The 15,658-nt window shown below is 35.5% G+C and overlaps 1 protein-coding gene across 1 annotated transcript in view; it reads left to right on the top strand.

Annotated features, from left to right (window-relative positions):
* Positions 1–15,658, top strand: part of LOC131065138 (metal tolerance protein C4) — a 127,250-nt gene that overhangs the window by 65,171 nt on the left and 46,421 nt on the right. Inside the window, exon 3 of the mRNA XM_057999567.1 lies at positions 15,460–15,592. Within this exon, the coding sequence (XP_057855550.1) occupies positions 15,460–15,592 (133 nt within the window). The remainder of the gene's footprint in view (positions 1–15,459; positions 15,593–15,658) is intronic.

Here is a 15,658-nt window from a genome sequence, read left to right on the forward strand (position 1 = left end):
TGCAAGATCAATACTTACAGTGGGGTCCTAGAGACCCTATTGTGAGGGATTTCAATGCATGTAAGGACAATAAGCAAAAGACAGTGTTGTCATATGTCGATGACATTAAATGAAAAGAGTACAATTTCATATGCACAAAAAAGAGAACTTCTCCTGAAGAATTAGTATTACCCCAAGCAAGAAGATGAGGTTGGAGTTCATTGGCAAAGGACATAAGAACTATCAATGATGCAAGTTGATGTTTTTGGACAAATACCTTCACCAATCTTGAATACTTCAAGTTCCAACATCTTGTAGCAGCATGAAGACCTCTAAGACAGAGGATGATGTAAATAGAGTTGTGTCTTGGACACTTAGATTAGTTTCAATTATGTGCTTGTAATTTAGTTTTGACAAATTACATGTAATGTCAAAAGTTGTAATTGCAAGTAGTCCCATTACTTGTATTCTTGTAACTTGTAATTACATGTAAACAAATTACAAGTTGAAAGATAGTAGGACTGTAATTTGGAATAAGTCATAGTTAGTTGGACTTCTTCCACTTTTTGCCCTCAGCCCCTCTCCTATATATATTGAAGGGTGCTCTATGTAATTGGAATCTTTTTGGCAAGCGAGAAAACTTTGCAGAAATTTATAGTCATAAAGACTTTGTGCTTCATACTTGTAAATTGGTTTCTCAAGTAAATATCAAGAAAGTATTTGAGTTTCAAACTTTGTGTTGAAGTCTTGCTTTTATATCCATTGTGTTCTTGTGTTATAGTGGTATATGTTTCTGCATTTACTTGAGGTTTTAATGAGATTGTTGAAAATAGCTTTGATCTGATTTCTTGAAAACTTTGTGCCACAAGTATGAAGGATTAAATTATTACAGTTAAGTGTTCATAGTAGAGAGGGATTGTAAGACTTTGTGCTTTTAGTTGCTCCCATTCATAGTAGTTTAGATGTGCACTATATCAACAAACTTTGTGTTGTTGAATGCTGTATGTTCTTCTTATTTCAATCATTTTGAAAAGGTAGATAAGATAGTGGAAAATAAAGACTTTGAGCTTTATTTCTATTTTCTCGTCCCGGGGTAGTGACGGAAGACTTTGAGCTTTCACGGAAACTTTACTTCCTTTCCTTATAAACATTCTTGAAATTGTTAAAGTTCTTCAAGTTGCTGTATTTGTTTTCTTAACTGCTGTTTCTTTTCTAAATCTAAAAAAAGAAAAGAATATCATCTTTTCTGAAGAAAGAGAAAAGGATGTTGTCCCACCCAAGTTAAGTTAGTGTGTAGTTGTTAGTAATAGTAGAAGAGGGGGACATAGAGGAGAGTTTTTAACTCACGTTGTGGCTGAAACCACAATTCTGCACATCTTCCCAGATGTACAAAATTTTCAACCAACATGTAGGTTCACCATCTATAATGTCCCCTTATGGTTAACTTTAGGAAATTGGGACAATTAACTTATAAGGATTAAATGCAAGAGACTTTTTTCCTTAAAGTCTCCCTTTAGCACTAAGAATGATGATCTATGATAACACTTATGAATGCTTATGTATATAATTGATAACCATATCACTACTATTGTAATGTCCCCTTCTAGATTTGCCCTAGATGAAACCCTACAATTACAATTACCATAAACTAGGGTTAGCAGAAATGACTTACAAGTAGTTATTTCTTCATTATGCTCTTGAATATAAATCTTGAAACCATCACATAGAAAACACAAGTATGTATATATATATATATATATTTATTTATTTATTTGTTAGAGTTACCAAACACATTTCTTACATTACTATTTATTATCAAGCATAGTGTAAGCATAGAGGTGGGGACATGATAGGTTTTGACCAAGTTAACCCATACTAAGCCCAAGAGCGGGACTTTGACCCTCTTGGCCTTGGTGGCAGAACTTTGGCATCCACCCAAGGTGTACTACTTAGTGGGTACTTGTCTTGCTTCCCTATCCATGCCTCATCCCTTATAGTGAATAACTCATCATGGTAGGAGTCGCATGGAGATCGTAGTGGGGTCCTTAGATTGTCCAATCTAAGCCCATGAGCGGGACTTTGACCCTCTTGGCCTTGGTGGCAGAACTTTGGCATCCACACAAGGTGTACTACTTAGATGGTAACCTTATACCCTCTTACCTATCTCTCCCCCTTTCTTTCATGAAGAGATTCATTTGCCTACAATCTAAAGTGTACTAAAGATGATTGCTCTATCGAACATTGATATATATATTTTGTGATTATATTGGTGCTGAGATTCTATCCATTCAAGTATTATGATATTAATAATGCAGAGATGTAATTCTTTATGGACTGTTATTTCTAGTAGATTATGGCTGAACTCAATTTATAACTTTATTGCCTTGACTAGATGTTTAATGCTATCAAAGAAATAGGAGAATGATGATCAGATCATGACACTATAATACTGAGCTCTTATCCCTTTAACAGATTAAGGCTAGTCCTATATATGCTGCATGGAAATAAATGTTACAGAATTAATATCAAGTTAACAAAGTATTATACTCATACCAGTTGCCTTCCTGTTTACTGTCTAACTGCAGATTTGTACCTTCTGATTGTAGACTAAATGCCTTAAATTTTTTGACAGCATGCAGCCTTCCTTTCCCGCTATTCTTTCTCTCTTCTATCGTTCCTTCTTCTTAAAGATTCATGAATGTATATATCTTTCTCAAGATCTTCTCCTCAACATAGCTGGAGTATGTATGATATATCCTATTACCTTACACTTGCTTTTCCCTATGCACACCAACCACCAAGAACAAGGCATGTTACTGCCTGTAACTTAATAACAGTTATGGTCTGATCTGATTGATGGTGATGTCCCTGGATGCTTTTGATTCCTTTCCTTTATATCTCTCAATTTGAGGGAGATGTCACACCTCTTCATCATGTATGCCCTTTGGCAAGAGACACACCTTTTCACCATTAGCACCCTTTGAAAGAGTGCAACTCTTCATTCTTTCTGCCCTTTGAAAGGGACACAAACTTTCACTATCAGATCTGCACTTCTGATTCCCAATTATCCCCCCTTCAAATGAGTTCTCTTCTCCCTTTTATACCTCATATTTGGGGGAGTCACAACTTATCATTTCATGCCTTTTGACCATTCATTAACTTTAATCAAATTTTAATTATATTTAATTATATCTTTTATATTTTAATTTTTTTTTTTTGTATTTTAATTTATTATTATTATTTTTTATTAAATTATATTTTAAAGTGGGGACATTACACCATCATTCTGAAGCATGATGTCGTCCAATCCAATACCTCCCGTTTGTACTTCTGCTATACCCTTTGTTGGGAAGTTTGCTGTCTTGCTTAAGTTTAGAATAATCTTTGTGCTTAAATGTTCATGGTTGAAGGCAATTTCTTGTCTTGAGTGTTAAAACCCCAAGTTGTATGTTCCTTCACTGCTCCTAAGCCTTGGATTTTTCAAAATAATCATTAGTGCCCTACATTCAATATTTGCACTACTGCACATTGAGCCTTGATTGTGTGTGTTGAGTCAGTGTGTGTGCACGCAAAGCCCCTTGTCCGCAGCCCTTGTAACCCTTTGCTGCTCGCTTAATAGTTAAATCTTAGGTCTCAACTGTTTATCCTGTAGCAGCTTATGTTACTGTTTGTTCCCTTTTCCAAGTTGAGGTATTATTGTGATGACTGACCCGCACATCAACATAAACAGTGCACACTAAATGCTAACCTTATATGGTTGGCACCCTCACGCCCCTTGTGGCATTGAATTTTCTATTGCTTAAATGCGACTATAATGGGTCTGTGGCAAGCAAGTCGCAAAGAATGAATCAGAACGTGACACATGTTATCTTTCTTATTTGGAAGCTAAAATCATTTACATGATGGAGAGTCAACTATGCATTTTTGTTGGGTGGCATTTCCACATCTTGAAAATAATCAGAAAAAAATTAATTTGCAAAAAATAAAAAAATACCTCTGATTTTTTTGTTAAAAAAAAAAAAAATATTAACGATTTTTTTCCAAAAAGAATGCAAAACAAAAATAGGGGCAGAAACCCTAGGTCGGATGTACAACATAAACGGTGCCCAGAAGACACCAAAATTCCTGACGTCCACAAAATTAGTAGAAATTGCTGACTGTTTTTAAAATCCAAGGCAAATTCGCTAGCACAAAATTTGTGGCACGGAAAATGAGGCACCCAAAAAAATATGAGACCAACCCAAAAAGCTCTCGAAAAACTCACCAAGATTCTGAAATCAAAATGCAAATACTACGGCTCAAAAATTGAGGCATAGAAAACGATGCACAGAAAAATATGACGATGACCCAGTTGAGGTCTCGAAAAACCCATCAAGAATCTGCAACCAGAATAAAATTTCGATTTGAACTGAAGGGTCAAAACCCTAGTCGAAAATTGCAGAAACCCCAGGAAAATTTTCAATCTGCAAAAAAAAACCTCCAGGTTGCAGGCTCGAAAATCTCCAGAACCCTAAAAAAACCATGAATTGCTGCCCAACACAAAGAAATTCGCCCACGAACCATAAACCCTTGAAACCCTCAAAAAGCCTTCAAAAAAGCAAAATCGTTTTTTTATTAAAAAAACAATAAAAAAAAATTTGGAAAATATTACAGAAAGAAGGCTATGAATTTTTATTAAAAAATTCGCCAAACTTTAAAGAATCCCATCGACCCGCTCTAATACCATGAAAAATAAATTGAATGAATGATTCAATAATCGGATAAGCTATTCAACAATATACAAGCGTATATAAAGAGATTACAAGGATGACGTTCTAAATTAAGAACAAGTCGTTTAAAGTGAACTACTAAAAAGCTAAACGCTAAATAAAGCTTAAAAGCTAATTAACTAAAAAGAAAAAGCCAAATGCTAAATAAAACTTAAAAGCTAATTAACTAAAATGCTAAATGACCATTAAACAAGGAACTAAATATAGGTGCCGAAAATATAATTAAATATTCTAATAGCCTCTTCATCAAACAACTAGATTTGCAAGCACATTCAAACAATGGAATTTTTGTTGAAAAAGATTCTTCAAATATGGCCATTGAAAAGTAATTTGAACAAAAAATTAAGAGAAGAAACATGTAAGACAAATATAGAATCTTTGGAGAAACCAATGAAAATCTTTGAAGATTATCTAAAAGGGGAGGAGCACCAATTTTTGTTGATGAAGATTTACCAATATGAAGATCAAGGAAGATAATCCACTTTTTGAAATGGATGCGAAGAGGTCTGTCCATTGGGATCATGGTTGAAAAACTCGGACTTGGCAAGCCCAAATTTTTTTAAAAACTCGGGACTCGCCAAAACTCGGGGAAAAACTCGGCAATGCTCGACAACTTTATTGGACATTCAAAAATACATTTAAAAAAAAAATATTATTCAAAACACATTTTTACACCAAATTTGTATAACATATACTGATTTCCATGATATATAAATCAAAGTTTGAGTTAAATACATGGCATAAACCAAAAAACAAGTGCAACTTATGAATAAGAGTTCAATACATATCAATGTATCATAGTGACATAGAGTCATAGAGTCATAGACCACAAAACAACAACCTCTGAAATTCTGATTACATATCAAGTTCAAGTTTTAGTATCAATGAAAATGAGAAATCATAAATTGTGCCTACGACTAAAACTCAAAACAGATTGTTGCTGCTGGGGGGTGGTGCTAAAGTAGTGGCAACATCCTCAACAGGTGTCTCAATAGGTGCCTCTATTGCATGATAAACCTCGTGCTTCTCCTCCTCACGTGCTGCCACTTCCGCATCCCATTCCTCTCCTGCCCTCTCCAACTCACTTAGCTGCTCATCAGTAAGGAATGGATCCAAGCCATTATCAACATCATTAGGAGCAGCAACCCATTCTGTTGCATATGGATCAATGTCATCCAAGTCAAGTGCTTCATGTGACTCTTGCCCTTGCACCTTCTTCTCATGCAATCGAATGTTGTATCGCACATAGACAAGATCATTCAAGTGTTGTTGAGTCAACCTATTGCGCTTTTTTGTGTGGATGGCTTCAAAAACACTCCAGTTGCGCTCACAACTAGAAGCACTACAAGGCTGCGATAATAGGTGGATGGCAAACTTTTGAAGATTAGGCGCTGTGGCACCATAATCTTCCCACCACAAATCTGCAAGTATAAAAAATGTCATCTATAATTTGTAAAGATTTTAATAATCTTAAAGAGAGAAATAAATGGTAAAATAAAATTAAACATATGTTTTTTTTACCTGGTAATAGGGTGTCTCTCCTACATTTGCAATCAGGTGAAGAAAACAAGGCCCTGTGGCCTTCTTATAGCTTTGCAACTCATCAAGTATTAGGTCTCGAAGGTTCTCATTATTGTTAATTTTAGCAATCAGATATAACAGACTGAAAGTAAACTGAAAGTGCAATGAAAAACACAAGACAACAACACACCAATACCTTGGGAAAACCTCCCTCTTGGAGGTGAAAAACCCAGCCTCAAATCCAGTATGTATTATCTCAAATATAGGCAATTACAAGGCAATAAAACTTATCTCAGTTTGCTGTTCAGATGGCAAGATAGCTAAATCAGATTTGAAAGGATGCTTCCTTCTCCCTTGAATACATAGACAATGCAGTTTGCTGAAATGGAAAAAGTATTTGCAGCCTTGAAGTAACAGACAGCAGATGACACCTTCAATGCCTTCAAGGGATTCACTTGGAGAGAGACTTAAATAAATCCGCATGGATCTTGAACAAATTCGCCCCACTATCAGCCTTAATAAATTCACACAATTGACTTGAACAAGTTCGCACAAGTGAAGGAGAAATCGCTGATTTGGAAAGCAGATTACATTCGCATAAGATGGTGGTAATGAATGACTTGAATGATGTTTGTTATATATCCAACTTTGGGCGCTATCTTGCAAGGTCGGCCTTGCTATGATATTTTATTTATTTACATTTTATTGAGCCGCCTTAAATAGGACAGGACTCATAAGGATCAAATCATATTGCCTTTATTAAATTACATTGCCCTTTTGGGCCCAGCCCCATAATAGTTTGATTTAACATAGATAAATACATATTGAATTTTAATTGTCCATGACAACATTAAAATTCAAACAATCAGGTATCCAAGCTAGCTATTATTTTCAACAATTATAACTAATCTCCGAATGCATGTGTCAAGGCCAATTCTAACCTTTGCATCTGCTTTGAAACTTGGGGAGTAAAAAAACTTGGGATTCAAGAAGTAGTCAGGAACATGAATATGTTGGTGGAGTTGATGGTTCCACTTCCGATCAATTATGCGCCATATGGGTTCATACTTGGTCTTGTTTGACACATACAAGTGTTGAATCTCCTCTTTGGCCTTTTCCATGGCCTCATGTAGATACCCCATGGAGTTATGATCCCCATCCACCATTCGTAGCATCTTCACCATTGGTTCTGACACCTAGATATAAAAAAATTAACAAAATCAGCAGATTGTAATACTAGAAAATGTAATAATAAATCATCAATTAAAGTATTAAAACTTACATTGATGATCTCCTCCACCATCTTGGCAAAATTAGAATAAAAAATGGCAACCACAACCTTCTCTGCTTCAAGCTTTGTAGCATAAGGACTCCCCAACCATCTTTCACTCACGAACATCCGCTTTAGGTTGGGCAATGTAGCAAGTATGCTTTGCAAGGTGAGGAAATTGGTAGCAAAGCGTGTGACCCCTGATCGCACAAGATCCTTACCATTAGTGTGCTCTCTCATAAGATTGAGGACCCATGTGTGATTGAAGATGTATTTGGTGATATTCCTTCCATCTTCAACCACTTTCTTTACCCAACTTAGTCTCCCTATGTCTTCAAGGAGCAAGTCAAGACAATGGGCAGCACAAGGGCTCCAAAATAATGTCGGATGTCTAGCGATTAGAAGTTTGCCGGCTGCCACATATGCAGCTGCATTATCAGTCACAACCTGTATGACATTTTGCACTCCCACATCCATCACCACCTCATCCAACATGTTGCACAAGGTCTCTGCATTCTTCACTTCATTGGATGCATCAATTGATTTAAAAAATACTAACTGTCCCTTGAAGCAGCTAGAAAGTTGATGAGTGTCCTATTCCTACCATCCGTCAACCCATCAGAAAGAATGGTGTAGCCATTCTTTTCCCAAATACTCCTTTGCTCTTCCACTAATGCGTGAGTGTTTTGGACCTCATCTTGCAATAATGGTCCACTAATCTCATAACGACTTGGGGACTTGAACCCTTTACCTGCCACAGTCAATGTGGTGACCAATTGTTCCCAAGATGGACTAGAAACAACATTGAACCTATTAATGCCACCTTTTATAATCTTAGAGCAATGGCTACAAAGGACATCTCCTTGTTTTGGACCTGATGTCCCATGTTTCCAACAAGGGTCTCTCTTTCTGCCACCACCTTTAACTACAAAACTAGAAGCCATTTTCTTTCAAAAAAGTTGGAAGAGAACCTAGCAAAAGAGAGAGACGACATTTAGAGAACAATAACATTGTTATTTAGTTATTACATTCCTATAAATCCTATCTATATCACAGTAACACTGTTATTAATAATAGTGTTACTGTTAATAACAATAAAAAATTAATATATTAAATTATTAACCCTATTATTTAAACATAACAGTGTTGATAATTTAATATATTAACTATTAAGTTTATTAACAGTGTAACTAAACTTATTATCACTGTTAATAACAGTCACTGTTATAATGTTATTTAAAAACAGTCACTGTTATTTATTAACAGTGATAATAAGTTTATTATCACAGTTATAATAAACTTAAAAAAACTTAATAATAAATATAATTAACTTAAAAAAAAGCTATCAATAAAATCATTAGAACCTAGAAGATAAAACTTAAAAATTAAAAAATGAGAGAATCATATTTAAAAAAAACAGAATCGTATGAAAAAAATAAGTCGAAATGCTTGTTTGAATCGGAATTTTTTTTGTAAAAACCTGCAATCGTACTCCTCTGTCTTGGATTTCGCCTGCAAGCTTGCGATTTGTGCCTAGTCGAGCCGTTTTCTGTGTGCGATTCGTGCCGGATGCCCTAGTCGCGTCATTTTTTTTTGCTCTCCTTGCAGCTTGCAGAGAAATAAAATAACATGTGTTTATTTTTTATTTCCTTAAAACCTAATATCATTTTTGACTTTTTGCCGCCGGTTTTTTGGTCAGGTTTTGGCGATTTTTGGCGGTATAAACGCGGTTAACTCGCCATGATTTTTCAAAAAACCTGTCGCCGAGTTTACGCGCGAGTGACTCGCGCCTGGCTAGGGCTCGCGATTACTTGCGAGTTTTTTTTCTAAAGCTCGCAGAGTTTTACAAGCTTGATTGGGATCACCCACTGTTTGAAATAATTGTAGAGACATTTTGGTTCAAGTTTCACAACTTTTGATGATATTAGAGTTGCACAATGGAAGATCAATGGTGAAATAGTTTTTCAGAATTAATGGCCTTGAGAAAGTTGGAAGATGTAGGGATAGAGCAATTAGTAGAGTTGGGTATGGCTTAGGAAACTTTACAGGGCAATATGAGTCATGAATCCAAATTTTTTGAACTTTGAAGACATGAAAGACAAAGTTTTTTAACAAGAGTTGGTTACAAATAGGCAGTTAACAAAATACACTACATCATTAGAGAGATTGTAATATGCCTTGCCAATTCTGACCTCAAAATGCTGATTAGAGGCTCAAGGAATATTGTCAAACACTTTGCATACAACCCCTTTACTTGCTGTTTCTATGTTTCAGTCTGATAATGATTGCTTGAAATGATGTCAAATGTGATTTAAATGCTTTCAAATGGTTACTAAGATGTGTAGGCAAAGAACCATAATGCAAATGCAATTCTTTCTGTTTTTTTGAATGCATATAGATGACCCACACAAAGTAAATATGCACCTACAACAGCTAGGCATTAATACAAACAGTTGGCATGCAAACTAAATATGAGAGAGACAACTCTTGACTTTCAAACTCCTTGTGACTACAATGATATTAGAATGCAATGAGATTGCTTACAAACTGAAATGACAAGCAAAAGGCCAAGACTCTTGGCTTACAATGATGTATCCAATGCAAGTACCAAACTGATATAAATGTGCATCTACCACTGCTTAAGAACAACAACTAATACAACTGTAAAAATGATGCCAACTACACTAGAAAAACATGAAGGAACCTAATGTAAAGAAGTTCTTATGATTGATGAAGATGTGGCAGATCCTTGTGCAAAGAATGGAGTCTCTTTGAAGCCAAATCGTGCCTCTCATGCAGCCGCCCCTATTCTAGCATGAATTTCTAATATAAAGTCGTAGCAGCAATAATGAAGATCTTCAACAATGTCTTCTTTTAATGTATTTAAATCTACAAAAGATACTCTCTAAAAACCCCTTGAAGATTCTGAAAGAAATGTAAATCTTATCCAATGAAGCACCAATTGGACCTCTGTATGATGAAAAATTGATTGCTCAAATAATTGGATTATCTATTCAACGATATACAAGCGTATATATAGAGATTACAAGACGACGTTCTAAATTAAGAACAAGTCGTTTAAGTGAAAACTAATAAGCTAAAAAGCTTAAAAAGCTAAATAAAGCTTAATAATAAAAAGCTAACTATGTGTCTTTAATAAGAAGCAATAGTTTCACTTAATGCACTAAAAAAGCTAAATAAGTCGACAACTAAGATGACCACTAAGAATAGAAGATGACCATTATAGAATAGATATTAATATTATTTTAACACCCTCCCTAATGGTCATCGTACTCAATACCCTACAAAAGACACTGCAGGTTTTATGATCACAAATGCAAAGAACACTCTGCTGCTACAGAGACCCTCCCGGGATCCACAAAATGTAAATGACCAAGAGTACCAAAAGCCATCCAAGCTAATGTAGCCCTCACACGTGAATTAGAGATTTGGCACACGAGAATTACTGAAGCCTGAAACCATGATTTTGAGGAAAAATCAGCAAACCCTTTTGCAGAAGAGTACTTAGCACTGTTTGCTCCAGCAACTCCTAACCAGACTGGAAGATACCATTGTTGTAGATTTTCGCCCTGACAGTGCGATCCAAAACTGACTGCAACAAAGCACGATTTTTGATGAGAAAAATCGATCAAAACCAGAGAACTTTGCGAATCACAAATCCCTTGCGAACTTCGCGTATTATAGATGATTTTTGAGGAAAAAATCGTAAAAACCAGCAAACAATTTTTGAAGAAAAAATCGTGAAAACCTAGAAATCCCACGCAAACTTTGCGGATGACAGATAATAATTTTTAAGGAAAAAATTCTAAACCGTGCGAACAATTTTTGAGGAAAAAAAATCTGAAAACTAACCAAACAGGAAGTTTGCTTATCACAAAGCATAGAAGGCTGACTCCTCTCCAGAATGCTCTGCAACATGAGCATGCTCCTGTTCCTAAGACCCTCCCAACCTAGATTGCACGGATGCCAACAATTTCCTGCAATCTTACTTCATATGGCCAAACTGGTGACAGTAGTTACACTCTACACTTTTCTTCTTCGAAGACTGTGGATATTGACCTTGCCCCTTCTGCTGGAAGGACTGACCTTTACCCTTGTTCTTATCCAAAACTTCAGTTGTGAAGGCCTGTTCAGTGGACGAACTAGCGTTGCTTCCAAACTATTGCTTCCATCGATCCTACTATAGAAGCTTGTTGCAGAGATCAGGAAACTTCAGATCAACACTAGTAGATAATATATTGGGAGTATCAATGAAATGCTCGTAGGATCTGAGAAGGCTTTTCAGCGTGATCACTACCATATCCCCTTCCACCATGGTACGACCTATAGCTTCCAACTGGTCATGAATGCCCTTGATCTTTGTAAGATGTGCCTGGATAGATGACTTCTCGTCCATCATGATAGAAAATAACATATTCTTCAGAAAGAAAGCTCCGCTCTTGTCGGACGTTTCATGAAGATCCTTCAAGAGATCCCAAATCTCTTTAGCTGTTTTACCTGAAGGCACCTAAGGGAGTTGATCATTCGTGATTGAGAGTTTGATAAGCATCACAACCTCTCGATTTTTCGTATCATGTTTGTCTTGGTCTTCACTTGCTGCTTTAGGACGAGATTCCTTGCCCAAAACAATCTGATCAAGGCAACGATATTCAAATATCGATAACATTCGCTGTTTCCAGGTGTTGTAGTTGAGGCCGTTGAAAATCTGATTGTGTTCCAACATGATGTTGGTCAAAGATGCCATCACGGAAATCAAGGTTGAACAGAGTCAACCTTGTGAAAGCAAAAGATAGAAGAATCTGATTAAAAAATCAGAAGTAGTCGCACAAATAATAAAAAACCCTAGAACAAAATTCTAGGCATGAATCCCAATGTACAAACTGCTGAAAAAAGAAGCTGAAATTTCTTGCAAACCCTAGATGGCAGAAAAATTATTAGCAAAAAAAACAGATGGACTAGCATAGATCTTGAGGTACATAAATGACGGTACTGATTCCTAGGCACAAAATTCTGATATAAAACACAAACAATTACTAAGAGCTTAAAAAAATCTGCCAAATATCCTAGTGTAGTTTAATAAAAAAAAATGCACCCAAAGTCGCAAAAAAAAACCAGTGCCCTTGGCGCCACAACTAGCTAAACCCTTGACACGTGGGGAGGATCCTGAAAAAAATCTAAGCCAAAAAAACGGGTTCTGAAAAATATGAGGCAAATCCTTCCGAAAATCACAGACCCTGCCGAAAAGCACAAAACCCACGAACCGTCACAACAAAAATCACGGCAAAGAAATCCATGAAAATCCACAGGTCCCCAAAAATGCAGGCAAAATTGCGGATGAAGAACACAACAAATATCCTCCCGTTGCGTTGTGGAAAAAACTGAGAAGAAATCGCGCCGTTTGGAAGAAAAAATCGCCACTAGTAACAAAACCCTGGGCGTGCCAAAGATATACGCGTTTTTTGGAAAAAAATCGCGCGAAAAATACCAGACATTGTCACCACGAAACACAGGAACGTGGAAAATAAATTTGCTTCTGCCGTGAAACTCAGAAAGGTCGAAAAACGTGCTAAATAAAAGGCTGAGAGTTTGCAGAAGATGTGCTTGGAAAATGCGACGGACAAAAATCGCGAAAAGTGCAGACATGGGATGCTTGAAAAAACGCGATGCAGACGAAACAAAACCCCGCTAACTCCGCGAAAATCCAAAAAACCCTAGCTAGATTTTGCCGCGTAAACCAAAAACCCTGCACAAAAAAAAAAAACTTCACCCACAAACACTGCACTAAAAAATCACGATCCAATTCGCCCAAGAAAAAAACTTTAAGAAAAATTTCACTAAAAAAATTCCAATAAGAAATTTTTTAGAATTATAAATTTTCCAAAAAAATTTAAATCCTGCTCTGATACCATGAAAAATTGATTGCTCAAATAATTGGATAATCTATTCAACGATATACAAGTGTATATATGGAGATTACAAGACAACGTTCTAAATTAGGAACAAGTCATTTAAGTGAAAACTAATAAGCTAAAAAGCTTAAAAAGCTAAATAAAGCTTAATAATAAAAAGCTAACTATGCGTCTTTAATAAGAAGCAATAGTTTCACTTAACGCATTAAAAAAACTAAATAAGTCGACTAAAAAGCTAAATAGCTAAATAAGTCGACAACTAAGATGACCACTAAGAATAGAAGATGACCATTATAGAATAGATATTAATATTATTTTAACATATGAAGCCCGCAATCAAGCAATGATTCAGCTGGTCTTTCACAACCTCGAGATTGCATAAACACTGAAGAGGTTTCGTTCTCCAATGCTGAAGTTGCTTGAAACCCTAGGTCTCAATGCACAACACCCAAAAGCAAAGACAAATGATCATCAATAATGAGTTTGATTTGCTTTTTGAAACCTTTTATATCCTCTGAACTCTTAAAAGCCTTTAATTTCATTTTGAAATCCACTTTAGGATTTTAATAAAACTTTATAATAACTTTTTTAAAAGGGTCGATCCCTTCATTTGATGCAAAAGAAAACAATATAATCACTTATATCTCCCTTGAAATTGGTACTTTATATTATTCCTCATATGCACTTTATAATTTGACTTTATAATCATTAAATGTCCTTTTATAATAAAGTCAAATAAAGTCATTAAATGCTCTCACTTTATAATTTGACTTTATGATATTAAACCCCCTTTAATTATAAAGTCACATGAATTCAATATAATATTCCCTTAAAATAATTAATTATTATTAAAGTAACACTTTAATAATAATTAAATGTCATAACTCCATTAATAACCATTATTTAATGATTCTGACTTCATAATTGGCTAGCCTATTGCTCCCACTATCAATCTGGATGCCTTACTAAAAATAGTAAGGGTCCCTCTCTAACATCCACTGACTTACTATAAATAGTAAAACCCTCAAAACTGAACCAGGAACCTCTGAATATTAATGCCTCAGAACAAATGAAAGATATGGTGAGATAAACACTTACAATGGCCACCTGAAGAGCTCCAAAACTCCCAAACTGGACCCTCTAATCCACCATACTAGCCTACGAGGGTCAAAATAATAGGCTAACCCCTCGAACTCTGATGCTCACGAAAATGGGGACATTACAGAGATTCATAATATTTCCAAGATTGATTTGGGATCGTGTTATCTTCAAGAAAGACTCGGTCAAGTGAAGAAATTCTAAGAGTATCCTAGTATGTGATTGCTTGAGGACAAACAATCCTGGGAAGATCAGACTGTAATGTTCCTTTTTAAAAAATGAGATAGTAATTATTAATAATAATATTAAATTAAAATATCAAGTAAAATTAAAATATAAAACAAAAATAAAATATAAAATAAAAATATCGAGCTTAATTTTAAATAATAATAATTTCTCTCAAAGGTCATGAAGGAATGTGAAGAGTTATGGCCATTGGAGGAAAAGGTTATTTAAAGAGAAACCAAGCAAGGAGAAGGGCATCATAGAGAAGTATTTTATTATCTGATTTCACTCCTTGTGGAGCATGAAATATGATTCAATTAACCTGAGGACAAAACCCCTCATGGCAGAAATTAAAGGACGGAAACCCCTCAATTTCCATCACTGAGCTAGTGGATGGAAACTCCTGATTCAGTCAGACTCTAAGATGTTTCAAGGCATTTAAATAAGGAATGACCACTGCAGATTGGATGAATATTTATAGCAGAGATAAGAATTTTATTATTTAAAGAAAATAAGGAAAATTTAGAAATGGACATTACATATGTTTAATGATTTTAACTCCTTATTGTTTCAATTTATTTTTTGAATACTGCTGACAACACATGATTGATTTATGAATATTCAGATAATTGGCCCTTGCTAATCTACTGTGGAACTTTAACTGTAGCCAAAGGGCAGTCATTACTGCAATGTGGTGCAATTTCCTGGTTTTCTCTCTCAAATGTGGAGTATGGCTAATGACAGCAAGCCATGTAATGCTTGCCGAGGTTGTCCACTCAGCTGCAGATTTTGCAAATCAGGTAATTGGTAAGCCTTATGTTACAATGAAATATTTTTCATTATTTTGTGCTGAGGTTTCATATGTC

Source organism: Cryptomeria japonica, chromosome 5 (assembly GCF_030272615.1).
Source record: "Cryptomeria japonica chromosome 5, Sugi_1.0, whole genome shotgun sequence".
NCBI lineage: Eukaryota > Viridiplantae > Streptophyta > Pinopsida > Cupressales > Cupressaceae > Cryptomeria > Cryptomeria japonica.